The sequence below is a fragment of the Pleurodeles waltl genome, chromosome 1_2, assembly GCF_031143425.1.
Source record: "Pleurodeles waltl isolate 20211129_DDA chromosome 1_2, aPleWal1.hap1.20221129, whole genome shotgun sequence".
Classification (NCBI taxonomy): domain Eukaryota; kingdom Metazoa; phylum Chordata; class Amphibia; order Caudata; family Salamandridae; genus Pleurodeles; species Pleurodeles waltl.
The window spans coordinates 1,193,229,393-1,193,256,525 of record NC_090437.1 but is presented as its reverse complement, the minus strand read 5'-3'; the positions used below and the strand labels follow the sequence as shown (position 1 = coordinate 1,193,256,525).

At 44.6% G+C, this 27,133-nt stretch overlaps 1 protein-coding gene across 2 annotated transcripts in view; it reads left to right on the top strand.

Annotated features, from left to right (window-relative positions):
• Positions 1 to 27,133, top strand: part of HTT (huntingtin) — a 1,416,422-nt gene that overhangs the window by 963,928 nt on the left and 425,361 nt on the right. For both annotated transcript variants that reach the window (XM_069203496.1, XM_069203501.1), the window contains 3 exons: positions 4,099 to 4,312; positions 16,163 to 16,308; positions 25,715 to 25,892. In XM_069203496.1, the coding sequence (XP_069059597.1) occupies positions 4,099 to 4,312; positions 16,163 to 16,308; positions 25,715 to 25,892 (538 nt within the window). The remainder of the gene's footprint in view (positions 1 to 4,098; positions 4,313 to 16,162; positions 16,309 to 25,714; positions 25,893 to 27,133) is intronic.

The following is a 27,133-nucleotide window of genomic DNA, read 5'->3' as shown; positions in this document are numbered from 1 at the left end:
GCCCCAAGTACTTCTAATTGAATGTATTGACACTTACTCAAGCCTTTTTCGCAAATGTTTCTAAGTGTCATATTCATTGGCTTTGCCAAGGCTTGGTCGTGGTTGAGTGAAATTGCTTTGATTTAATAATGATTGTAAAACCAGTATCTCTGGGCACTCTGGTGGATCTTTTTCCTTCTAGTGTCTAAAATCTTATAAAAAATACAGTCTATTTTTATAAATTGGTGTCGGGTTCATTGAGTGTAGTTTTGATTTCATCAGTTGTTTTGGTACTGTTTAAATGCTTTATATTTATTCTTCTGTGTAAGCCTTGCTTCTCCGTGCCGCAGCTACCCAGGGCAGAGGCGAGGGTTTGACAGACAAAACCTAGGGGCCGTTAAAGGCAGGGTGGTAAGTGTATTGCACAATATTGTTGCACAACCACACCATATAATACACCCCATGTCCTCACAAATGTATATTTCTAAAGAGAAAGAAAACATACAACATCACTCTGCTCCATTTTACATGAAAGAGAAGCCCATATGTTATGCACAGTATGTCATCACTCCAATTCCTCTGGCTCACTCAACATCCTGAATTTATAGCCTGAATATGACTGGACTGTTACCAGCCCTTGGTAGCAGGCTAGGTCTTGAATGATAAAGTGCATTTCTAAATTAACTTATATTACAGATAAGTCACACTCACTATACATATAGACAACTGAATTTAAGTTAGCACCCATGTTCTCTTTTATTCACAGCCTTTGAACACCATATCATATAGAGTATTAAGGCAAGATACAATGTGGCTTATCGTGCAACGAACAGCACACCACCACATTTCAACATACACAAAAATAAGTCAACTTTATATCCAAGAGGTAGGGCTGAAGACCTTTCTGAAAGTAAGGAGAATACAAGGTACAAGTCTTATAAGGTTATTCCCCCAAACAGTTAAAGAGCTACTTTAGGCTTTCCCTCAAATTTGGATCAGCAACTTTTAACCAATCTAAATGTATGTTGCACAAGGAGATCAGAAGAAGTAACAACTACTTACCTTGAACAATTCATTATCTGATGTTATTTTGCTTGGCCCAGTACAACTCCTTTCAGGTTAGGCTTGTGGTTATCTAGTTTCTGAAGAAATACTGGAGTATTGCCCAGTAGGTGGTGGGGCAGTTGCAGTCCAGCTGGTTTTCTGTATTAGGTTGGCACATTGACTGACCAGTGCCAGGGGGATCTAGAAAACTAGAGAAATCTAGATAGTGAACCTATCACACCTAGGTGACCAGATATAGATGCTTTTTAGCCTACGTAATAAGGCAGGGATGCCCAGTCGATGCAGCTTACCCATAGTAAATTTAAATCTATGCTGTCAGAAGCAGTTTGAAAATCAATTGTTACCTGTCATTATAGGAGCCTGGCTAGAATCAAGGGATGAGGTGGTTTCCACTGGTCCAGTCTGAAACATCCTGTAGTAGCAAAGAAGCATATACTTTAGCATACAGAACGATCAGAGCAATCATTTTATAATGCTTAGGGTCTATTCAGAGTACTTTTAAAATAAGGGTTAAAAAACTGAACCCGACCAGGAGTCTGGGACATTTGTAGATTTGATACACCCATTGAACAATCAACTTAAACATGTTGACTAAAAGGAAATCTCACACTTGAAGAATGCAAGAAGAAGGCCATTAGGGCCCAGACTGCCATCAGACCTGCACTTGTTGATGATTTTGCAGAGCCTTTCTGGAGTTGCCATATCAATGCATCATCATGAGATGCTTCGGAGAGGTTGACTGCCTCCTCCTGGGTGCTGTTACCACAGATCAAGATACCTTACTTGGTATTTGTGCTGTTGTATATGATCTACCATGTTGAAATACTTCCAAATTTATTTGCATTTCTGGAGGTTATTATTGTACATTTTGCAGCCATTTTTACCATTGGCTTTTGTCTTGGCCTCCTTTATTGCTCTTTTACAGGCCCATCTTATGCTGTAGAAGTTAGCTCTGCTACCTCCAGTGAGGTGAGACTGACTCAGAACCCTCATAAGTGTCCCCTTTTGCATCCTCAGGGACTTTCTAAACTATATTGGCATCAGTTTGGATGGTAGTTTCAACTTTGAATTCAACAGGATTAAAGATGGACCGAGCAGTTCCATCAAATGTCTTATCATTGAGGACCACAATGTTGCTTACAAGGTTGCATCAGTGGTGCCCAAGTTAGATGTTAGCTCCCTACCGGGGGAAGATTCAAGCCAGTGAGATACATCATCAGATCAGAGGCATTTACAGTGATGTACAATGAGTGTATAGGGAAGTGGACATTCAATTTCTTCTTCATTCTAACTCCCAAATCACTAGCAGGGCTGTGAAAATTAGACTCAGTCCTCAACAGTATGTGCTTCACAACATAGAGTATCACAGTGCCAAACAAGGGAGGTGTAGGAAGCTGGCTCTTTATATAGTGGACGAAAATGAGGTACACTGTGCAAAGAGTCCAAGCAATCCCCAGACATATCATAGAGGCACAAATGGCATCCTATATGCTCTCTTTTTGGGTAGTGTGGTTGCGAAGTTAGGCATATCAGAGGGTAGTGCTAAGCATATAAGGCACACACTCATGCAGTAAGTGAGACAGACACTCAAAGAAATCCAACACCAATTTATAAAAAATAACACGTACTTTTATGTAAACTTTGATACCAAGATCATCAGAGTCAGTTGAGTACTTTTTGAGTTGCAAATTTTTCGAGTTTTTAAAAGTAGTTGTTAGAATGATGCCTCTTGGGACAGCCAGATATACCATACACCACAGGAAGTGGTCGTCGGGTGGGAGGGAACCTGGTTGGCTACCAATTGCATCCTGCCCTGAGGGCACTTTCCAAGCAGAAAAGGGGTACGCCTGGCACTCAGACCTTGACCGACTTGGAAGAAGGACCAATAAGGACTGCCCTGCTGTGTTGAGGGACCAGGAAAGAGAGGCTGCACTGTTGAAGACTGCACTTGTTGTACCTTGTGGCTAACGATAAGAGGGGCTGTTGCTGCCGTGTTCTGCTCAGGGAGAAGTTGCCTCTAGCGCCCAGTCAAGCCAAGAGACTCCTAGGGGCAGCTGACTGGCCTCCTGTTTGTAGCACAGGCACATTCCAACTGATGAAACCTGCTGGAGCAAGTTGGTTGTCCAAAGAGTTCAAGTCACTACTGCCATGCAGCTTAAGGACCAAGACCCAGTGCACAGAGTTGCACCCGAGATAACTGAACCTGGGGGTGCTGTTGGAGAATTGCTGGGACCCTCAGAAGGTGAGTTATTGTCCCAGGAAGGATTGCCCTGTGACCGCGACACCAGGCAACTAGTAGTCCAGTGGCGACTGGACTTCAGCCCAGATGTAGAGGAGCTCGTGGGGCGTCGACCTTGCAACCACACCCCTCCCCCCTTACCATCTCCATGGACCGAGTAATCCCTGCGGGAAGATCCCAGTTGACCCCATCGCATCCACAGCATCCCTGGACTAGGGGACATGTTTACTTGGGGGACCTCCAGGGTTGCACACCCAGTGCTGCAAGCCCTGGGTTACCCCTCTAACCTACATGCCCTGGGTACCAGGTAACCATATTCTAGGGACTTAAGGTAAGTTTTGCCATTTCTGATTGGGTACATCCATTTCGACACACTCTTTAAGGTCAGGGCACTGGCACTGTGATCTGATTAGCAGGCCACAGTACACTCTGTGTCTAAAATCAGCATCAGTTAAAAATCTTGAGGGTGATCATACAAAAAGAGGCATTTCCTTACGTCATTCATAATGGAATGTCATTCCTTGCTCTCACAACTTGAACTTCAGCGTAGAGTGACAGCAAATCAACAAGTTATCAAATTACAGAATGAGCGTGCTTGGCACTTGTTCTTTGGCTTTGATAGAGAGGGGCTATACATTGCAAGGTCCAGCTCTTTCACCAATTCCACGAAATGGCAGGATCTGAACATTGGAATTTTTCAAACAGTAACCTAGAAATACAATTTATTAAAATACTAAATGAATATTCTCTTATGTTAGCATTGGTTTTCTTTTTAAAGTTACAATTATCATTTTTTGTTTTACTTGTGATTTCAGGAATTCAACTTGAACCTGTTAGCATCTTGCTTGTGTCTTGGTGTCAGCAGAATCTCAGGAGAACAGTGTAGCAGCCTATTTGAAATTGCACATAGAGTGACTCTCGATCACCTAACCAATACTGTTCAACAGCTTTCAACCATTCATCAGGTTTTCCATCCTTTGCAGCCGTTTGAAAACACTGACTACTGGAATAGTCTGAACGACCTCTTAAGTAAGTATGGCATCTAATTACATTATAAATGTCAACTCATGATTTGTGTAATTTATGTGATCAGATGTTATTTCTCAATTTGTTTCAAACGTTGAAAAATTCTACTTGCAGATGAGACATGTAGCAATACCCTTGGACAGTGTAATCTGTAACAGATATTACTGTTTTTTATATGGGTTTCTTAAAGATTTCCGTGATTGCTTTCTTTCAGTATTTTTATGATGCTGTTGGATTAAAAAGGTTCAAAGTAAAAAAACGAACGAAAGAAACTATATAGCCCGGCTGAGGAGGTGACAATATTTGCACAGCAAGCCAAGTTTAAGGAATTTGGGTGCAACCCATAAAAAGTAAAAAAAAAAAAAAAAAAAAAAACGGGTATAATAAATAAAGGATTACACATAAGTATTAATAAAAACGACAACCATCATCATAATGCTGTAGCATAGACTTCTCCAGCAAGTAGATCATAAGCCTTTGGTAGTTCTCCTACTCCTAGCTCTCCTGCTACCTGTAAGTATCTCTCCTGTGTTCAGCCCACCCTGCTAAATCCAAAGATTTGGTTAGTTGAACATATGTATTGCTAAATTGAGAAGTATTCATTTGAGAAGAAAACGTGTATTTTCAGAACGGATAAGCTGATGTTTTGAGAAAAAACGTTGAATTTCCAATACATAACTGAAGCTGATATTATATTATTTTTTGTTTGTTTATTTAAGAATTTCAGGTAATCACAATAAATAACTGCTGTCAGCTGGTGCATCTCAACACATCAAAACATTCGCTCCTTAGTTACGAACGTGGTACATCAAAGGTGTAAACATGGAGGACTATCATTCAATGAGCATGCAGTGAGATTCAAGTCCATATATAGAACAGAAGTGCCAGTGCTAGGAAGGGCATCTCGAGTCCTCACTTATCCATCGTGTGGGATCTATGCAGCAACTCATGTACAGGCTGTTTCAAGGGCGGTATCCACCATATGTGGAGGTGTTCCACTGTTTGATCAATCGCCTCCACCATGCATTGCCATATATGTTTCAAACTGTGCTCTTATGTCATACAGTCAGCTAGCCACCGACATCAGGAGCTAGCACTCTGTCAGCTGTTACTAGCAGTAGGCCACATCTCCATTCTAGCGGTCTATGATGGATGCCATAATCCAACCTCTGTGCACTGCCACTTGGCACTTTGCCAGTAACAGCATTAGAGCTTCTAATATCTGCACAGTGCTTTTGTCTGCATAGCTAAATAGAGATTAGTAATCAATCTTTTCGGTGAGGGCGTTGTCAAAGCCAAGTCCAGGGCATGTAGTGTATCTGGTTCCTGGGTAAAGGTAGGATGCGCCTTTCGGCATGCTCCACGAAACCAGTAGTAAAGGAAAACATCCAGGGGCATGCACAGTATTGTCGCACACAGCTCACCCAGTTCAAGAAAGCAACCCTGTGGATAAAAGACTCCTAGATTCTATAGCTGCAAATGGTTTAACTGCTGGCAGCATCGTGCATCCAGTGTAGGGAGTAAGGTCGGATTTTGTGCCAGCCAGAGTACTGGTGAGTACACTAGTGGTAAGTAGGTCCTGCCTCAAAGCCCATTCCAGGTCCAGATTGTGCACTGCACAGTGTCAGTCTCTCCCCTTAGCCGCACTGGGGCAGAGGAGAGAGAAGCTTTCAAGGAGTGCCGTGCTACATTATGCAGTTCAACTGCGAAATGAAGTGAAAATGGTTCAGAATGCCGCCAGTGATGTGCGAACTGTGCCTGGGCGCAATAGTAATAAAGTTCCATGTCTGGTGCGCTGAATCCTCCCTGGGCAAATGATAGGGTAAGGATCTCCCATACAAGTCGCGGCTGCCCCCCCTCAAACTAAACCCCTAAACCACCCCCACCCCAGTCAGTGATACCAGAAGGTTAACACAAAAAGGAGTTTGGGCAGGGCCACCATTTTGGCAATGGCGATTCTCCCAGCCATTCTCAGAGGTAAGGCTGTCCAGTGTGCAGCTTTATCCTCTAGCCAGGTGACCGTTTTGCCATGATTTTCCCTCCACAGTTCCCCCAAGTCTCTGCTGATCCAAATCCCCAGGTATTTAAACCTCAAAGCTAAGTCAGTGCTAAATTGCGATGTTTCCTGTATGAATGGAAAAAAACTGATTTAGCCTAGTTTATATTTAGTCCAGCAAATCCACCAAGTCAGATGAAATCACACTTGATAGGCGCCACATGCAGTTCAGGGTTTTGGACATTAACTGTAACATTGTCGACCTACATTGAGACCACCAGCCTGCATGAGGTAAAATTCAATCTGCGCTTAGCACATTGCTGCCAGAGTTGTGCTGTTAAGGGCTCCACAGCTATCACAAACAGCACCGGTGACACTGGGCAACCATGCCTTGTACCCCTGCTGATCGGAAATGTTGTTGAGACTACACTATTCACTCGGATACGTACAGTCGACTAGACGTAGCGCAGCTCTGTGCACCAAAGAAAGTCAGAGCTGAGGCCAGAGAAGTACAATAGGAAAAATAGGAATGACCATTCCAGCTTGTAGCAGGCCTTAGTAGCATCGAGAAATACTGTTGCAGCTCGGGGGGAAAGCGAGTGGATCAGTGCTAATAAAGTGTGCAGGTTATTTGCGGTGGACCTTCTGGACACAAATCCTTATTGGTCAACCCAGGCAACAATGGGAAGAAGTGGCGTCAACCTATTGTCTATGAGTCTGGCCAGGATTTTGTTGTCAATGTTGATCATATAGAGTGGCTTATATGAGTCACTTTGGAAGGCAGGTTTATCAGGTTTTAATGTTGTGACCATGAGTGCTTCTCAGCATCTGAGGGAGAACCACAGTTGACTGAGCCTCCTCATACATGGACTGCTAATGGGGGCCTCGGAGCTCCACGTATGCCTTGTAAAATTGAACAATGAAGCCATCATATCCAGGAGACTTTCTGCTAGGTATGCTTTGAATCGCGTGAACGATGTCCTCAAAGTCAAATGATATATCGAGATATTTTCTCTGCGTATTGTCCAACCACAAGAGCTGGATGGAATCAAAGTAGTCATTGCTTCAAGACAGTTAGTGTGGCCAGGTTCATATAGTTGGGTGTAGTATTGGACAATCACCCACATGACATATCCCATTGCATGATGGTGATTCGCCTTATCACTCAGAAGGCCAGCTATATAAGTGCTGTTTTGATGATGTTAAAGCAAGCTTGAAAGGATTTCCCGGCTCTATTCCCCTCCTCATAGCACCCCTCCACAGCCTTCTTATGTAGGTAATGAGTTTCTCTCTCAGCATTCTTAGTATGTTCAGGAAGTTTATTTAGTATCTGGGTGAGGATTAGGTATGAAGTAGGCATTTTCCAGGTCCCTTAGCTCCCACTCCAGATGGGATAAGTGGTCCTGTAGATCCCAGAGCGCACCTAGTTAATGTTTACATGCAGATATCTCACAACAGGCCAGGTGAAGTAACAGATTTGGTACTGTTAGCAACAAACTCAATGATGTCGGCCCTGATGTGTGAATGGAAAACAGGGTCCCTCAGTGCATTTGGCGGAAGTCGCCACATGAAAGAGCATCTACCCGCCTCTGCCAGATTGAGATCCAGCACTATTGGTGAATGATCCAAGAGCAAGCATGCTAAATGCTCAACACTCCAGACCCAGGAGGCGACATCTGTGGATACCAGCCAATAATCAATGTGGGACCTTGTATTGTGTGATATCATAATACATGTGCCCTCAGCCCGCAGTCTGTCTCTCTCGCGGCAGACATCAGACACAATGAAGTCATCCCACCACACTCCTTTGCAAATTATATTAGCAACCCCCTGACATAGGTGGAATACTTAGCTACATGACCCTCTCCAATCCAGCCTGACCAGAGTCTAGCATGGTAGTACTCTAAAAGGTGGAGTTCCTGTAAGAAACCCACAATGAACCTATGCCACCTGAGTTGAGCAAAGACCTGTCTGACCTTTCAGGGTTTCCTGAGACCACATATCACCGCCACCCCCTGCATGCCCATACTAAGATGTCATGAACTCAAGTGACCCACCCAAATATTTGGCGCTCCCTGGCCAACATGTGGTCCCATGCAACCAAGACCTTGCAAGAAGTCAGGCAAGTGCTCTGGGTGGCACCCAGGGGCCAAGCGACTAGTGGGCGAGCTCAACCAAGAAGAAGCTAGTGAGGTGCTCTCTGAAAAGAGAGCAGAGCAGCACCTTTTCCATTGTGCAGCAGTTGTTCATTCAGAATTGAGCTATCATCTTCAACATCAGATACTCTCTGCTCGACCTGGTCCAAGTGGTCATCGTATTTTTCAAGCTTATCATTCATCATTTCCAGCTGAGTAGTAAAGGTTTCAGTTTTGGAGTCCATTGTTTGGAGACTGTGTGGCATCTCATTGAGGAGCATCTTAACATCTGAATCAGGGCCAGGATCTGTAGTGGTGCCATTAGGGGTTCTGTCTCTGCTTGTGGCACCTGCACATCTCTCTTCTTCTCAAAGGATATTTTTGCTTTGCCACAATAGTGTTTCTCATTGACCGGGTCTTAGGTCCTGGTACCAGAAATTTAGCAACTCAGTGTGCCTGTTAGTGCTCAGAGCACCTGCAACCAACACCACAGGGATCTGGAAAGGAATCTGCCCACAATGCAGTTTAGTGCCTCACAAAACGGTCCACAAGTATCAAGGGGTAGTTTTACCTACAGGGAGTGCAGAATTATTAGGCAAATGAGTATTTTGACCACATCATCCTCTTTATGCATGTTGTCTTACTCCAAGCTGTATAGGCTCGAAAGCCTACTACCAATTAAGCATATTAGGTGATGTGCATCTCTGTAATGAGAAGGGGTGTGGTCTAATGACATCAACACCCTATATCAGGTGTGCATAATTATTAGGCAACTTCCTTTCCTTTGGCAAAATGGGTCAAAAGAAGGACTTGACAGGCTCAGAAAAGTCAAAAATAGTGAGATATCTTGCAGAGGGATGCAGCACTCTTAAAATTGCAAAGCTTCTGAAGCGTGATCATCGAACAATCAAGCGTTTCATTCAAAATAGTCAACAGGGTCGCAAAAAGCGTGTGGAAAAACCAAGGCGCAAAATAACTGCCCATGAACTGAGAAAAGTCAAGCGTGCAGCTGCCACGATGCCACTTGCCACCAGTTTGGCCATATTTCAGAGCTGCAACATCACTGGAGTGCCCAAAAGCACAAGGTGTGCAATACTCAGAGACATGGCCAAGGTAAGAAAGGCTGAAAGACGACCACCACTGAACAAGACACACAAGCTGAAACGTCAAGACTGGGCCAAGAAATATCTCAAGACTGATTTTTCGTAGGTTTTATGGACTGATGAAATGAGAGTGAGTCTTGATGGGCCAGATGGATGGGCCCGTGGCTGGATTGGTAAAGGGCAGAGAGCTCCAGTCCGACTCAGACGCCAGCAAGGTGGAGGTGGAGTACTGGTTTGGGCTGGTATCATCAAAGATGAGCTTGTGGGGCCTTTTCGGGTTGAGGATGGAGTCAAGCTCAACTCCCAGTCCTACTGCCAGTTCCTGGAAGACACCTTCTTCAAGCAGTGGTACAGGAAGAAGTCTGCATCCTTCAAGAAAAACATGATTTTCATGCAGGACAATGCTCCATCACACGCGTCCAAGTACTCCACAGCGTGGCTGGCAAGAAAGGGTATACAAGAAGGAAATCTAATGACATGGCCTCCTTGTTCACCTGATCTGAACCCCATTGAGAACCTGTGGTCCATCATCAAATGTGAGATTTACAAGGAGGGAAAACAGTACACCTCTCTGAACAGTGTCTGGGAGGCTGTGGTTGCTGCTGCACGCAATGTTGATGGTGAACAGATCAAAACACTGACAGAATCCATGGATGGCAGGCTTTTGAGTGTCCTTGCAAAGAAAGGTGGCTATATTGGTCAAAGATTTGTTTTTGTTTTGTTTTTGAATGTCAGAAATGTATATTTGTGAATGTTGAGATGTTATATTGGTTTCACTGGTAATAATAAATAATTGAAATGGGTATATATTTGTTTTTTGTTAAGTTGCCTAATAATTATGCACAGTAATAGTCACCTGCACACACAGATATCCCCCTAACATAGCTAAAACTAAAAACAAACTAAAAACTACTTCCAAAAATATTCAGCTTTGATATTAATGTGTTTTTTGGGTTCATTGAGAACATGGTTGTTGTTCAATAATAAAATTAATCCTCAAAAATACAACTTGCCTAATAATTCTGCACTCCCTGTATATCCCAATCACACTAACTTTAAATATACCTTAATCCCTTACCTCTCCTTGAACCTTATTAACCCCTCACCACCCCTACTCTTACTCAGCCCTTCACCCTAAAAAGCCATCCTTGCATCATTGCCTTTACCCATCCCTCAACTGTAAAAACCCCTTACTTACACCAACCCTACCCCGAACCCTAAAAACCATTACATCCCTGCACCTTTATTCATTAATGAACCCCGAAAACTCCTTATTACCACCTACCATTCCCCATTGATGACCCCTAAAAACCCTTACAACCTCAGACTAACCACTAGCCAACCATGAATCCCTTAAAATCCCTTAATTACCACTATTTCCCTTATTAAAATGGATACCTGAAAAAGACTTCAAGCCCCACCTGACATCAGTTCTTTTCTTTCCGCACTTTGTGGTAGTGTGGTCGAGCAGTTAGGCTTATCAGAGGGTAGTGCAAAGCATTTGTTCTACACACACAAGCAATAGAAGAAACACACACTCAATGACTTAACTCCAGACCAATAGGGTTTTATATAGAAATATATGTTTTGTTAATTTATTTCGAGAAGCGCAAGATTCAGTTTGCAGATAAGTACATGAAATGAAAAGTACTTTGCATAGGTATGTTCAGGATTCTGAATCAAATCGACAATACATTCAGTTTTCTTTAAAATGGCAAAAAGCTATTTTAAAAGTGGACACAGTGCAATTGTCAACAGTTCCTGGGGAAGGTAAATAAAGTACAGTTTCTAAGGTAAGTAACAAACTTACAGGTTTAGTCTCTGGGGCATAGGTAGCCCACCATTGGGGGTTCAAGATAACCCAAGCACCCAGCACCAGCAGCACAGGCTGGTTAGGGGCAGAGGTAAAACATGAGCCAAATAACATGGGCCCCTATGGAGACAGGAGATACTCTGGTTCCGGTCTGCTTGCAGGTAAGTATCCGCGTTGTCGGAGGGCAGACCAAGGGGGTTTAGAGTAGCTGTAGAGGGGCCCCAAGTAGGCATCAATCCCACACCCTCAGCGGCACAGGGGCGGCCGGGTGCAGAGTGCCAACAAGGCATTGGGTTTCCAATGAAACTCTGAGGGGGTCCTGGGGATCACTTAGGCGTTGCAGGCAAGGCACAAGGGGGCTTCTCGGGCAAGCCACCAACTGGATAGGGAGGGGAGCTGCATGCTGGTTGTAGCTGCACCGGTGGTCAGTCTCTCTCGAGTCTGGGGCCTGCGGGTGCAGCGCTTCTCCAGGCATCAGATAGCTTCATCCCGGGCAGTCGCGGTCCGGGTTTTTTTCGGTATTCCCTCTGCAGGCGTCGTCGTGGAGGGGTCACCCCAAAGTGGACACTCGGTCTGAATTGCCTGGGGATCCTCTCTGGCTAGTTTATCCACCTGGACATGGGCTGTGGGTGTCTGGTGCAGGGTGTTTTAGGACACACGCTTCTGGAGTGAGGTGGGAGTCCTTTAGAAGCAATTTATTTTTCTTTCTTGTTGGACTGGTTCGCTGTCCACTGGAGTTTCTTGGTCCTCTGTGATGCAGGCAGTCCTGTGAAGGCTTTTCAGGGGTCGCTGGGCCTGCAGAACATGTCGATCTTCTTTTGCAGCATTTTGAAGCAGGAGACCGTTTTGCCATAATAAGCCGGTAGGGCTGGAGCCGAGTCAGTTGTCGTCTCCTCTTCTCTGCTGGGTTGTCAGCTCAGCAGTCTTTCTTCTTGTGAGGTCATCAGGAATCTGGTGAGCTGGGTTCAGAGAAGCCCTTAAATCCTAAATTTAGGGGCGTGTTAAGGTCAGGGGGCAGTAGCCAGTGGCTACTGTACCTGAGGGTGGCTACACCCTTGTTGTGCCCACTCTCTTTGGGAGGGGGCACATTCCTTTCCCTATTGGTCCCTGTCCTCCAAACCAAGATGGAAGATTCTGCAGGGAGGGGATCACCTCAGCTCTGGACACCTAGGGGTGGTCCTGGCCGAGGTGGTGACTCCTCATGGTTTTACCTAATTTTCTCTCAGGACTTGCTGTCAAAAGTGGGGCTGGCTGGAGTGCCCTGGGGCAGTGTAATGTGAGGCTCACCGCCAGGTGTTACACTTCCTGCAGGGGGGAGGTGTGAAGCACTTCCACCCAGGACAGGCTTTGTTTCTGACCAGAGTGTGCACAAAGGCACTCACCCCATGTGGTCAGAAACTCGTCTGAAAGTGGCAGGCGAGCACAGACGTGTGAGTCTTATACTAACGGTTTGGCGTCTCTTAGATGCCCTATGTGTGCATTTTTCAATAAATCCCACTCTGGCATCAGTGTGGGTTTATTTTGTTGAGAAGTTTGATACCAAACTTCCCAGTATTCAGTGAAGCCATTATGGTGCTGTGGAGTTCGTAATGACAAACTCCCAGACCACATACTCAGTATGGCTATACTGCACTTACAGTGTCAGAGAATGGACTCAGACACTGTAGGGGCATATTGCTCATGCACCTATGCCCTCACAAATGGGATAGTGCACCATGCCTTAGGGCTTTAAGGCCTGGTAGAGGGGTGACTTACCTATGCCACAGGCAGTGGTTTGTGGGCATGATACCCTGAGAGGGGTGCCATGTCGATTTTGTCTTTTTCTCCCCACTAGCACACACAAGTAGCAAGGCAGTGTGCATGTGCTGAGTGAGGGGTCCCCGGTTGGCATAATCTATGCTACAGCCCTTAGAGACCTTCCCTGGCCACAGGGCCCTTGGTACCATGGGTAGCTTTTACAAGGGTCTTAACTGTGTGCCAGGGCTGTGCCAATTGTGGGAACAAAGGTTCAGTTTTAGGGAAAGAACACTGGTGCTGGTTAGCAGGGTCCCAGCACACTTTCAATCAAAGTTGGCATTAACACTAGGCAAAAGGTGGGGGTAACCATGCCAACAGTGGCATTTTCCTACAATATGCTATGCATTGGCCTGGAAGCAACCCCCTGAAAGTTTGCATGCTCAGTCCACCAAAGCCAAGGCTTCAACCACTGCATTAGCATGCAGAGGACCTGCCCTAAACATCTGTCAGGCACCAACGTGGTCGTCCTTGCACATGTTCACCAGGCACTACTGCCTGGACGGTCTAGTCCCTCAATATGAACATTTTGCCCGTTCGGTCCTGCAGGACATTTTTGTCTTATCTGTCGCAGTCCCACCTCCGTAGAAGTATTGTTTAGGTATCCGTTGTAAGGGAAAGCAATCTGTGGCTAGAGGTCTGTATTAGATGACCAAGTTAATGCCTTTTGTGATAGGAAAATTAGTTGGAACATAAAAGACATGTTTTTAACTGAGATTTAAAACTCTTTTCCAACTGGCAGCTACGAATTACCAACTGGAGTCTGTTCCACCATTTGGGGCCTAAGGTGGAGAAATAAATCATTCCTGCCCAGGCATTTTGTACCATCAGGACATGCAGCAGAAGTTGATTCACAGATCTCAAAGATCTTGTTGGAAGAACTAGAATGTTTCTTTCTCTTAAATATGTGGGGCCTCTGTCAGTAAAGGACTAATTTTTATAGATAATGCGTTAGACAGTTTGGGCTGAACTATTCCCATTGGAACAGGGTCAAGGCAGATTTTCATGTGGCTGGGTCCAAACTGAGGTGGCAGAACAAGCCTGTGATGCAGCACTGAGTAATTACAAGCAGAGTGGCCGAGATAAATTTAAGCATTCCATCCATCACTTTTTTTATAACTCTGTACTGGACATCTGTCAGGCTGTGCCGTGGGCGTCATTGAACACATTCACCAAGCACAACAGCCTTAATGGGCAAGTGTGGCAGGAAAGTAGTTTCGCTCATCATACCTGCAGGACATCTTTGTCTGAGCCCATTCCACACATCCTCCTCCTTGCAAGGTACTGCTTTGGTCTTTGGTAGCTAGTCTTAAGGCAAGGAATCTGTGGCTAGAATTATCTATCAGAACAAATTACTTACCTTTGGTAACTCTTTCTTGTAGATACCTTTATCTTCAGGACCCTGAGTAGCTTCCCACCTCCCAATTGTGTGAAACAGTCTCTTTTCCCATCTCACAAGGTCCCAAACTAAAGATCTGCACATTGGTATCTCTGATTTTTTATTTTTTAAGTATCTGTTTTCGAGGACGCGGAGAGAGTCAAGAAAGAAACTGACTCCGGCATGCAGAGGTTTTCTCTGATATGTGACTTTGTTAGTCACTACCAGGCCGGTGTCAGTACAGAGCTGCAAGACGAACCTATCAGTGTGCAGAACCATTGCTATTTGAAGCTTCTAATCCAGTCTGGCACCTTGGCTACTGTAAGATGAAGAATCTGCAGCTAGATAGGGTATCCATCAGAAAGACAGTTACCAAAAGTAAATAACGTATTCTTCAGGCTCTTTGTGCCCTTTGTGCCTCAACGCCATTCATAATACTTCAGAAGGATTGGTTGGTTCTCTTGTATTCTGTTCCACCTGAATAGGAAAATAATTTTCCTGACCTTCCTTCTTTGTCTCCATGCTGCCAAGTCTGAGTTGGCTCTCTATAATTTGGACATCAAGTGCACAGCGTGCTTTTAGCTGTATTGGATCAAAAGCTGATGTGACACATCCTTCAACCACTAGAACAGAACTGCAAAACACAGTGTCATATTCACATACCTAAATTTGTAGTACTGAAAGTAGTAATGCAGCCTAGTTTGAAGATTCAGCTCCAGATTGACCATAGTGCTGATACTTATCATATATGATATTCGGCACTTCAAGAATGCTCTTTCTGAGACCCTACCTTATTGGAAAAGCACATTTCAATTGTATTCTTCATTCAAACTACCAAATCCTCGAATTTTCCTGTGCAGGCATGTCTATTTTACTTGTCACCGTGCTAAGACAGTGCTTTCCTGTCTAGAGTGTGCCCACCTATGCCCTGACGGTGGTACTTGTCATGCACTACCGTTCCCATAGATCATGGTAAATGCATGAAATTGCTTGCTGAGATTTGAGGGTTCAGATGCCTAAACTTTGCATCTCGCTTTAGACTCCTATACAGATTTCCTGTCGTTATGGTTCAACATGGCATTGAGTGGACTTCTTACGTATTATGACATAACCCATTCCACTAATCATTTTAAGAGATTTATTCACTGCACCAAAAATTGTGCTGTTCTCTGATCCTTACACATTACACCTAAATATAGATTTTACAGCCACCTCCACTTTCTTGCATGCAATCACTAGCTGCCAGACAAGGCACGAGGAGATGAAACTGTTAACAGCAGCATTCTGTTTTCTGAAAAATGCAAATAGGAAAAAGCCTGATCTTGATTTATAAGTACCTAGAGTGGGTGTCTGCATACAAGTCAATATACCATGCCTTACTCAACTGTATTATTGCATACCTGTAAATGAGCTTTAACTGTTTATGACAATTGTATCTTGTTTTATAAATATATCCTCTTAGAATCCATATCAGATATTTAGCATGCTGAAGTCTAATGAAAGGGTATGTTTTTAAATTAAAAGATTTAATGACAATATTTCTTTAAATGTATGTGTTCAATTTAGATTTCTCTGTGTATGCATTTATTCCTTGCTGTCCTGTGTGAAAGTATTTCTTGTTTGATATGTTTCAGGTGATCCAGTGTTCCATCAGAATGTGATAACACTTTCCAGAGCGCTGACCAAGTATTTGCTCTCTCTCTCCAAGCTTCCAGCCTCTTTCCAAGTAAAGCCTGGTCAAGATTCAGTGATTCTGAAGTTTGTAGTTTTGTCACTAGAGGTAAGATGGGTGACAGCTTTGCTGGCTGTGTAGTTATGATTCAGATCCATTTTCTAATTAAAAAAAAAAAAAATGTTTTGGCTTTTTAATAGCTTTGATTCCGTTTAGCAAATCAGTGTCATATTTGGCACACTCTTGGCTTATCCTGTTACGTATTGGCATGTTAAATTTAATGCAGACGTCTTTGGGAGGTGCAGCGATTAAAAAAAGAAATGTTTTCCTATTTAGCTCAAATAGGACTTACAGCAAAACCATTGAACCATATCATGTCAAATAAGGTAAAAAAAAAAAAAAGTAAAAGTTAACTCAGAAAACCTGTTTTTGTGATTTGCAATAAATCTGTTTAGTGGCTTTAAAATTTAACATTTAAAGGTGTTTGGTGGGCTTCAAAAGGTTAATTCTTTTGTATATCTTGTTGGTTTTCTGCGTACCGTTGGTGAACTCGGCTGACTCCCTGTCTGTAGTTGACGTTGTGGTTGCCGGATAAAACATCATGGCACACGGATGTCAGTTCTTTTCTTTCTACGCCAGCCTATGCGCAGATCCGAAGAAGACCGACCCCACTGTAACTTTTTACTGGCTTTTTCGACTTTTGTCAAAGATTTTTTGACATTCTGGTGCATTGAATTGTCATCACGGAAGTCCTGCAACTCTGGTCATCGGATGATTTCCGTGACAGATACGCACCTCATGTGTTTTGAGCGCCACCACGATTCGAAGTCGTACTTCGAGTGCCAGACCATGAACCGGAAGGCGTTGAGGGAGTGGTCCCTAATGCTTCTTGCAGCCCAGCGATTGGCTCCTCTTCGCCCCCGGTCTAGGTCGAGAGGAACGTCTCCAGACCGCAGAGCACACACTCTTCATTGTCCCATATGAAATCTTCAGGACGCTTGGATAAGCATAGGAAGAAGTTGAAGAACAGCAAACGTTCTTTGACTTCACTCTGTCAGTTGGATGACATGACATGACACAGGAAAAGTAGTGGGCACAAAGAATCTGGTATCCCGAGCTATTAAGCATGGCCATCGATCCTCCGATGTTCTGTCGCAGCAGCAGGGTTCGGTTCTCTACCCGAACCAGTCCAGTCTCTGCCTTTTTGTGTGGAGATTAAGCGGCTGCGGTTGACAGCTTTGAACCTTTCTCCCAAAGTCTGTAATATTATCTTGGCAGCCAGGCCCCACTTCAAAAGGTATACGCCATTCGTTGGAACAAATTTGTGACATGATGCACAAACAAGTCTGTTGATCCCCTCTCTCCCCATCATCTGAGTTCTTCTTGTTTATTCTTTTCCTAGCCCAGCAGGGCTGTGCTTTGGGCACTCTCAAGGGTTACTTATCCGCTATCTCTGATTTCCTGAGATCACCTGACCAACCCTCCTTGTTTAAATCACCTGTTGTTGGTAGATTCCTCAAGGGTCTTACTCATATATTTCTTCCTTCCCCATTCATCATGCCCCATTGGGATTTTAACCAGTTTCTTACTCTCTGATATGTGCTCCTTTCAAGCCACTTCATAACTGTCCCCTCAGGCTTCTCACTCTAAAAGAAAAAGCTTTCCTTGAGGCCATCACTTCTGCCCACAGGGTGCGTGAGCTGCAGGCCCTTTCTTCATTGCCACCCTTCCTTTCCATCTATCGTGACAAGATGGTGCTTCATACCAGGGCTTCCTTTTTATAAAAAGTGGTCACGCCCTTTCATGTAGGCTGATCCATTACTTTGCCTACTTTTTACACCCCCCCACATCCTTCTAAGGAAGAGGAGAGACTGCACCTCCTGGACCCAAAAAGAGCATACCAAAGAGTTCAGGGTGGATGCTGAACTCTTTGTGGGTTATGTGAGTGCGAAGAAAGGTCGAACAGTGCAGAAGAGGACTATCTCCACATGGGTTGATCTCTGCATCAAAATGTGCTATGCTTTGGCTAAGAAGCAATCCTTGGAGAGTTTCTTTGCTCACTCCACCAGAGCAACAGCTGCAACCACTCGGTTAGCACATGAAGTTCCAGTCCTGATCAGCAACGTGAAAGTCTTTGCACATGTTCACCAAACATTACTGCCTGGATAGTCAGGCCCGATGGGATGGGTACTTTGCCCGTTTGGTCCTGCAGGACTTCCTAGTATGATCTTGGTTCGCAGACCCACCTCTGGGGATGGTATTGCTTGGATATCTATTCTAAGGAAAGGAATCTGCAACCAGAAGTCTCTATCAGATGAACAAGTTACTTACCTTCGCTAACAAATCATCTGGTAGAGACATGTTCTAGTTGCTGATTACCAACCCACTCATCCTCCCTGCTGTGCAAACTCATTTCTAGGGACAGGGACTTCCCTTCCCGGGCCCTTGTTCTGATGCAGTAGGGTGTTCTTCATGGCTCCACACTTCTGGTGTAGAAAGTCGCGTAAAGAAACACGTCAGCATGCTGGCGTGGTGCCTATATACAACCTGCGACATCACATCCGGCGTCTGCCAGTGACAGGTGCAGAGTCAACCGAAGCCACCTAACTGCACGCATGGGTACTGTGTGAGGAAGAATCTCTAGATCCAGACTGATGCCTAGGGGAAATTCTAAGGTAAGGAGTCTGCAACTAGAATATGTCTCTACCAGATAATTTGTTACCAAAGGTAAGTAACTTGTTTTGACGCACACACCCCAGGCTTTAGGCCCGTCGCATCAGTAACGTTCAGCAGGATGAATTTACCAGCTTAGGAGTGGTATTATCAAACATTAAAAAAATGATCATGGAACCCTTGCAAGTGTAGATCCTGATAATACCTGGGAGGGGAAATGAGAGGACCTATGAATGCTAAACTGAATTTTATCACTAGTTCACTTCCTTACAGGCGCCAGTGCTCACTCTTCAAGATTAGGAGTCTGGGTCGTCCATAGCAAGCACCCTAAGCATCAGGGTTCTTATTCACGCACTGTGTACAGATCCAGCAGTGTCACATGGTGCTCTCCACTGATGTTGGGCCTAACCCATGCCATGGCCTCTGCTCCCAAGATGGGCAATGGCACTCACCACCTGCCAGTAAAGGGCTTAACATACACTTCAGCCTTCTCCACAGAGCAAATTCAATTGCTTACTGATCATCTCTCACATGCTGTGAAGTGTTGGGGGAACCTCCTGGCCAGAGGGACCAAAAACTGCAGATCTGGGCCACACATTGCCAGGAATCGTCTGTGGCTTACCCAACACACGCTGTCCATGCACAGCAATCACACCTTCAAAGGCCTAGCTTTCCACCCCTAATGCAGCTGTACTGCTTGCACATCGCCCGTTGAGAATATCTGCCACAGAGGTGGATTCAACCAGCAGCAATCGCAAGCATAGATGCTACTGCACTGGTCGCTGGAATCTGATTATAGCTGTAATTTACTGATAATTGCGCTGGATTGTGCCTTCAGACAGCCAAAGCTCCACTGCAAAATGTGACCAACTTGGAGTCCGGTACTCTGGTGCCTCCCAACGAGGAGATGTCCATGTTATTTTACCTAATGCACAAATTCAACCCCCTGCTCCTTGGCTCTAGTTAATTACCTTATTTTTTTAAAACAAATACATATGAACAAAGTCAGTGTCATAAACCATATATTCAGATTGCAGTGTAATATGGTGTATAACCATTGATAAGGTGCATCAAGTCTTTGACTGTCATAGGCTGTTTACCCTCAACCCTCTTCAGCAGTGGTATTAAAACGTGTGTCACAGTCTGCATATCTGCATATACACTGTTTACAATACATGATGAAAGGTAACTGTTTGAAGATGGCTATTAGTGCAGTGTACCAAATGTAGGGGTACACTATGCAGACAGTACAGGCAACTCTTCTTGGTTTACAGGGGTAAAAGTAATAATCCGAAAAGCTCTCTTTTGTGGTTGTATGGGCGAGCAGTAAGCCTTATCAGAGGGTAGTGCTAAGCATTTGTTGAGCAATCAACAAATGAGACACGCACTCAAGAAGGAACTCAAGACAAATGTTTATAAAAAGTTACTTTGTTTATATTATATTTCAATACCAGAATAATTAAAAGTTAAATACTGTTGCAAGTTGTATCAATTTAGCAAGTAAATAATACTTTTACTCAAATGCACGTTTACATGGTAAAAGTTCCAAAGTACTTTTACTGCAAATGAGTCCTTGCAAACAGTTCTTGGGCACCATTGCGGATAGTAGGGTTGTGGATATTGCTGTTGTCCTGTGTACTGCACAGTTGGCGACGAGGGGGGCCACCTAGAAAGACAGTGCAAAGGGGGACTTGGGGACAAGTCCTGGAGCTCCCAGCATGGGGCTCGGTCATTGGTGGTCCTGGGAGCAGGGGAACACCTTTGGAAGTCTTAGACCTGGGCCGGGGAGCTTGGGTGTAGTAGGTCTTTGTCGTTTGTGCTCCTGCGTCGAGGCGCCCACTGTTCTTTGGTTTACCTGCAAGAAGAGAGACAAAACAGGGTAGCTGGATGGTTCTGGAAGATGTCCTCTGCATTGGTGACATCCCGGGTCGGCAGGCATTTGTATATTCTGTAGGGTTCTGGGTTGGGCCTCAACAAGCCTTTTGTTGTTGCAAAGGTTCCGGTTGGTCCGGATGTTTTTTCAATTGGAGGTGAGACGGGACTGGTCTCTTGGAGCTTGGTGACCTCCTCCTGGATTGCTGCTGCGTTGGTGGACCCGGTGATCAGCAGTATGGTGGACCGGACATTGCAATTGGTGCCTGTTGGAAGCAGGGAAGTGGCTCCTCCACTCCCAAGGGAGATGCTGACCGGCTGGCGAAGTGCTGGAGAACATCCAAGAGTTTTGGAGTTCTCACAGCTGTGGGACAAGTCGGGATGTCACGATTGTCAGGACAGACGCAGGTAGGCAGGCAGGGTTTGGTGCCAAAAGTCCACCAGTAGTCCACAGTCTCGTTCCTTCAGGTCTTCTTTGTCGTCTTCTTCTTGGGTCAGACATTTGTGTTCTTCTGGTGTCAGGAGGCCACCTAAATACTCACATTAGACTTGTTTGGGGGAGTGTAGGGTAGCAGCCAATGGGCTACTCACCCTTAGGCTGACTTCACCCCCTATATGACCACTGTTAGATCTGAGAGCCTTAGGGTGATCAAACCCCAACTTTTTGCCTGCCTCCCTCCACTTTTCTGACACAGTTTTTGCTGGTTTTAGGACTCTGCACACTTTGCCACTGCTAACCAGTGCTAAAGTGCATATACTCTCTCCCTTAAACATGGTAACATGGGTTCATTCCCATTTGGCATATTTGATTTACTTGTAAGTCCCTAGTTAAGCTCACTACATGTGCCCATGGCCTGTAAATTGAATACTACTAGTGGGCCTTTAGCACTGGTTGTGCCACCCACCTAAGTAGCCGCTTAACTATGTCTCAGGTCTGCCATTGCAAGGCCTGTGTGTGCAGTTCCACTGCCACTTCGACTTGGCATTTAAAAGTACTTGCCAAGCCTTAAACTCCCCTTTTTCTTCATATAAGCCACCCCTAAGGGAGGTCTTAGGTAACCCATCGGGCAGGGTGCTATGTAGGTAAAAGGCAGGACATGTCCATGTGTGTTTTATATGTCCTGGTAGTGGAAGACTCCTAAATTCGTTTTCCACTGCTGAGGGGTCTGCTTCTTTCATGGGATAGCATTAGGGCTACCCTCATATACTTTTTGAGTGGTAGATTCTGATCAGAAAGGGTAACCAGGTCATATTTAGTATGGCCAGAATGGTAATAGAAAATCCTGCTAATTGGTGAGGTTACCCGGGGCTCACTCTGGCGATGCAGGCAGGGCACAGGGGGGCTTCTCGGGCCAGCCACCAACTGGGCTAGGATGAGGCCCGCCTGCTGGTCACTTCTGCACTGGTAGATGAATCCTCCCGGTCCTGGGGCCTGCGGGTGCAGTGCTTGGTCCAGGCGTTGGGTTCCTTTGTTACCAGGCAGTCGCAGTCAGGGGTGCCTCTGGCTCCACTCTGCAGGCGTCGCTGTGGGGGTGCAGGGAGGTCGACTCAGGCTGTCCACGTCATTGGAGTCGCCTGGGAGTCCTCTCGGCAGTGTTGGTTTCTTCAAACTCGAACTTGAGGTGTCGGTGCCGAGTGTGAAGACTCACGCTTCTGACGGGAGGTTGGAGTCTCTTTAAAGTTGCTCCTCGGGAGGTTCAAGGTCCTTTAGGTGCAGGTCAGTCCTCTGAGTCCTCAGAGGTCGCCGGTCCCGCTGGATGTGTCGCTGTGCAGGTTCTTTGAGTCTGGAGACAGGCCGGTAGGGCTTGCGCCAAGTCAGTTTGTCGTCTCTGCGGGGCTTTCAGGTCAGCAGTCCTTCTTCTTTCTTCAGGTTGCATGAATCTGATTTCCTGCGTTCGGGGTCCTTCCTAAATACTCAATTTAGGGGTGTGTTTAGGTCAGGAAGGGCACTAACCAATGGCTACTGTCCTGGAGGTGGCTACACCCTCTTTGTGCCTCCTCCCTGAGGGAAGGGGGGCACATCCCTATTCCTATTGGGGGAATCCTCCAAAACCAAGATGGAGGATTTCTTAAGGCAGGAGTAATTTCAGCTCAGGACACCTTAGGGGCTGTCCTGTGTGGTGGGTGACTCTTCCTTGTTTTTCTCATTATCTCCTCCGGACTTGCCGCCAAAAGTGGGGGCTGTGTCCAGAGGGGCGGGCATCTCCACTAGCTGGGATGCCCTGGGATGCTGTAACAACAGGCTCACCCACAGGTGTTACAGTTCATGCAGGGGGAGGCGAGAAGCACCTCCACTCAGTACAGGCTTGGTTCCTGGCCACAGAGTGACAAAGGCACTCACCCCATGTGGCCAGAAACCTGTCTGGTTGTGGCAGGCTGGCAGGAACTGGTCAGCCTAACACTGGTGTTTGGACTGGTATACCAGGGGCATCTCTCTATGTGCATTTTTCTATACATCCCACACTGGCATCAGTGTGGATTTATTGTGCTGAGAAGTTTGATACCAAACTTCCCAGATTTCAGTGTAGCCATTATGGAACTATGGAGTTCGTGTTTTACCATATACTCTTTATGGCTACCCTGCACTAACAATGTCTAAGGTTTGACTTAGACACTGTAGAGGTATAGTGCTCATGCAACTATGCCCTCACCTGTGGTATAGTGCACCCTGCCTTAGGGCTGTAAGGCCTGCTAGAGGGGTGACTTACCCTTGCCACAGGCAGTGGGTTAAGGGCATGGCACTCTGAGGGGAGTGCCATGTCGACTTAGTCATTTTCTCCCCACCAGCACACACAAGCTGTGAGGCAGTGTGCATGTGCTGAGTGAGGGGTCCCAGGGTGGCATAATACATGCCTCAGCCCTTAGAGACCTCTCCTGGCCACAGGGCCCTTGGTACCTGTGTGCCAGGGCTGTGCCAATTGTGGGAACAAAGGTACAGTTTAGGGAAAGAACACTGGTGCTGGGGGCCTGGTTAGCAGGATCCCAGTGCACTTTCAATCATAACTAGCATCAACAAAAGGCAAAAAGTTAGGGGGTAACCATGCCAAGGGAGACATTTCCCTAGAGTGATGATGTGGATTATGCCATAGCTGCAGAATAACCAAATTCCAGCGACCCTGGTCACAGGAGCACAGAAACAGAAATGTGTACATTTTCATTAAGTAATCATTTTGCCTATGCTGCAGGCAAGCTCAGTTTCACCAGTAAAAATGTCAGAGGAGGTAATAAAGGCAACGCAGATCACAAAGGCTCACCAACTCAACTAAGAGAGTGACAGATAAATGTAAAGACCCTTGAAATGCAGCGTAGCACCAGGCGGGAAGAGACAGGGAGAAGTTGTTTTGTTTTGTTCTTTGGTGCCTCGCATATATTAAAACAGATATTTCCAGACAGAGTGGTAATTAAAATACTGTCTTATCAATAAAAAATGTGTTTTACTCATCCTGCTATTCTCCTATTTAAAGACACAGTTTTAGACTCATCAGTACAATGTGAAAAAGAATGTCAGAATTTGAACACTTGATCTCTAGACTGTGAGTATTATGGCTATAGCCAGAGTTCAGCAAACTTGGTACTCCCCTACAAACATCACTGACGTGACTGTCCTCCAGATTTGTAATGAGTTGGGCACACTGCTAGGATTTCCTCATAAGTGTCCCCACTGGCTCCGCAGCAGAAACCTACACCGATGTTCTGGCAGTATAGGGGCCCTCAGTGTAAGAATATTAGCCCACCCTCTTTAATGAGAAAACCTGGCGGTCCTGAACTGAAAAAAAAAAGACTAATTACCTTACACCCTGGGAGGTGAGCGACTGCCTGAAACATGGCAGATGCTCAACAGATTGTCAGTGCCTTCACAGAAGCTGCTGCAGCGTCAGCTGTGAACACACAGAGCTCATCACTGGGCTGTGGCTATCTCTAGATATAACGGGAGATAAGTCTGGGTGGAAGGTGTAAAGTCCTCTTCCACTCTTACAGATGGCGGGCTGTCTGCCAGTCTTTAAATTAGGCTGTTAGACTATAACCATTAGTCAGCAACCAACATTCTTCTTTCAAAGATGAAAACATTTAATAAGTCAATGAGATAGAGAAGTGTTTTTTATTTGTTTATTGATGACATATATTAAAAACAAATATTTCCAGACAGAGTGGCAATTAAAATATTTATCAATAAAAATATTTGTTACCTAATTGCTACTGTTCTTCTATTAATAAAGACACTGTAGACATATTGGTGCAGTTTGAAAATCATTATCTACTCACTGAACAAATCTTGACAACATTGTTTTTAATGGAACAGGCCTTTAAGCAGAAACATGATCATGGAGATTGTAGGACTTGAACCCTTAACTTTTCAGACTTAGGGGGCTAGACTGTAACTGTTAGGTCAAAACCAGCACCTTTTTTGGAATGCTGGTTCGAATGCAGCCAGCAACCTTCAAATTATTGACAAGCTCGATCCATTACAGTAATAATTATGTACAACCGACTTTGCTCGGAAATAGTAGAAAGGAGATTGTCTGTCACCCTGTGTGGAGTTCAGCAGTTGCGATGTTGCTAAAAGCTTGTGTGGACACATTCCATCTGTAGAAGTGAGATTTTTTTTTAAGTTGCTCCTTGCAAGGTAGAGGTACGAATGTGCCAGGGTTACAGGTAGAGTGTTCATGTTTAATTTACTTTTCAAAATCAGAATGGTGATGAAACAAAGGACAATGGAAAATCATAGCAGACTGATTATGGACTGTTGTTTTCTAAAGGAGCTGTCATGCTTACAAAAAAAAGATGGAAGGAATTACATCAGCCTGAAACTAAACTCCATATGCATGAAATGTACATTTCAAATGAATGTCATGTCCGTGAATAAAATCTTCTGCCTATGAAATATGTTTTTTAAAAGACTGCATTTTGTGCAATAGAAATATGCAAAAATTGATTATATATATATATATATATTCATATTTTTTTTTAGGCATTGTCGTGGCATTTTGTACATAAGAATATTCCATTAAGTGTAGATCTGCAAGATGTCCTTGATTGCTGCTGCCTCACTTTACAACAGCCTCTTCTTTGGAATTTGTTGGCCTCGACTGAATATATAACACAAGCCTGTTCCCTGATTGCCTGTATCCGATTTATTATTGAAGCAGGTGAGTGTTATAAACTATTCGTGGTATTTCATCAAATACATTGGGATTCTTCTTTGAAAGTTCAGTCTTAAATAACACAGAAGATGGTGGGACCTATATAGGTAGTCAGTTATTTCCTGTTGAGCCGAAAATGTCTTCAGTTCTTTCATGAAAAAAGATTATGCTAATGACACTAAAGGAATTTCAAGATCAGCAGCTTGATTAATTAGCAAGGATTTTAACAGCCCTTTTTATGATCTCGCTTGACAGTCCAGCTGTCGCCAGACAATTATGTGAGCATCACCAGAGAGAGGTATTGGCTCCACTCAAGTGTTGGGAGAAGGAAGTATATATTTTGACTGGGTAGGAGGTGTGTGCTTCCACATAAATGTGCTTACCTTCTCCACAGCTGTGATCATTATTTTTCTTTATCCAGCTGCCTGAGCTTTAACTTTCAGGGACACACGCATGACAATGTAATGCTGAAAATGTTCATTAGATAACTAGATAAACTATTGTATTTTCCTCTGGCAGCACAGGAGTGCAGACAGTAACCTACATAGATGTTTATCACTGGCTTGACAGTGCAACTGTCACCTGATGTTTTAATCTACACCAAAATTATTTTACATTTCTTTGCTGCCACTCAAATACATATCCATTCAATGCTATTTATTTGTAATGCTTCACATTACCATGCAACATTTCTTCAGAGCCAGCCCCGTTAGCACTGCCAGCGCTTGTTCTAGCATGGGTCCTTTTATAACTTGTAACAGTGGGATTTAAGTTATATGAGATAATTATTTATGTCTTAGGTGAGTCTCTGCCTACACTCAAAAACATCAGTGCAATGTTCCATGGTCCTTTTTAGTTTGAAAAGAGTGGGTTTAACTACACCAGTTTTATTGGAGCTCTAAATAGCCAATGTTTTTAGCATTTGTCGTATTACTCAACCAATTCAGGACCTTGGGCTCCTTCCCTTAAATTGCTATCAACTGATAATCAGCATTACATTTAAAAGGGATACACATATGGCATGCCTCTTGACTGTACTTGTTTAGCACGCTAATCCCTTTCCATAATGTCTAAGCACAATTTTAAGTATAGGTAGCACAACCCTAAAGCAGTAGTATCTTAGGTTGTCCTCTAAAAGACAGACATCCCTCTTTTGGTTGTTTGTCTAGGTATGGGCAAGTCTCATTAGAGGAACACTGATCAGATTGTTGGCTTCTAGAAATAACTTTCCTACAGGAAACAGATAT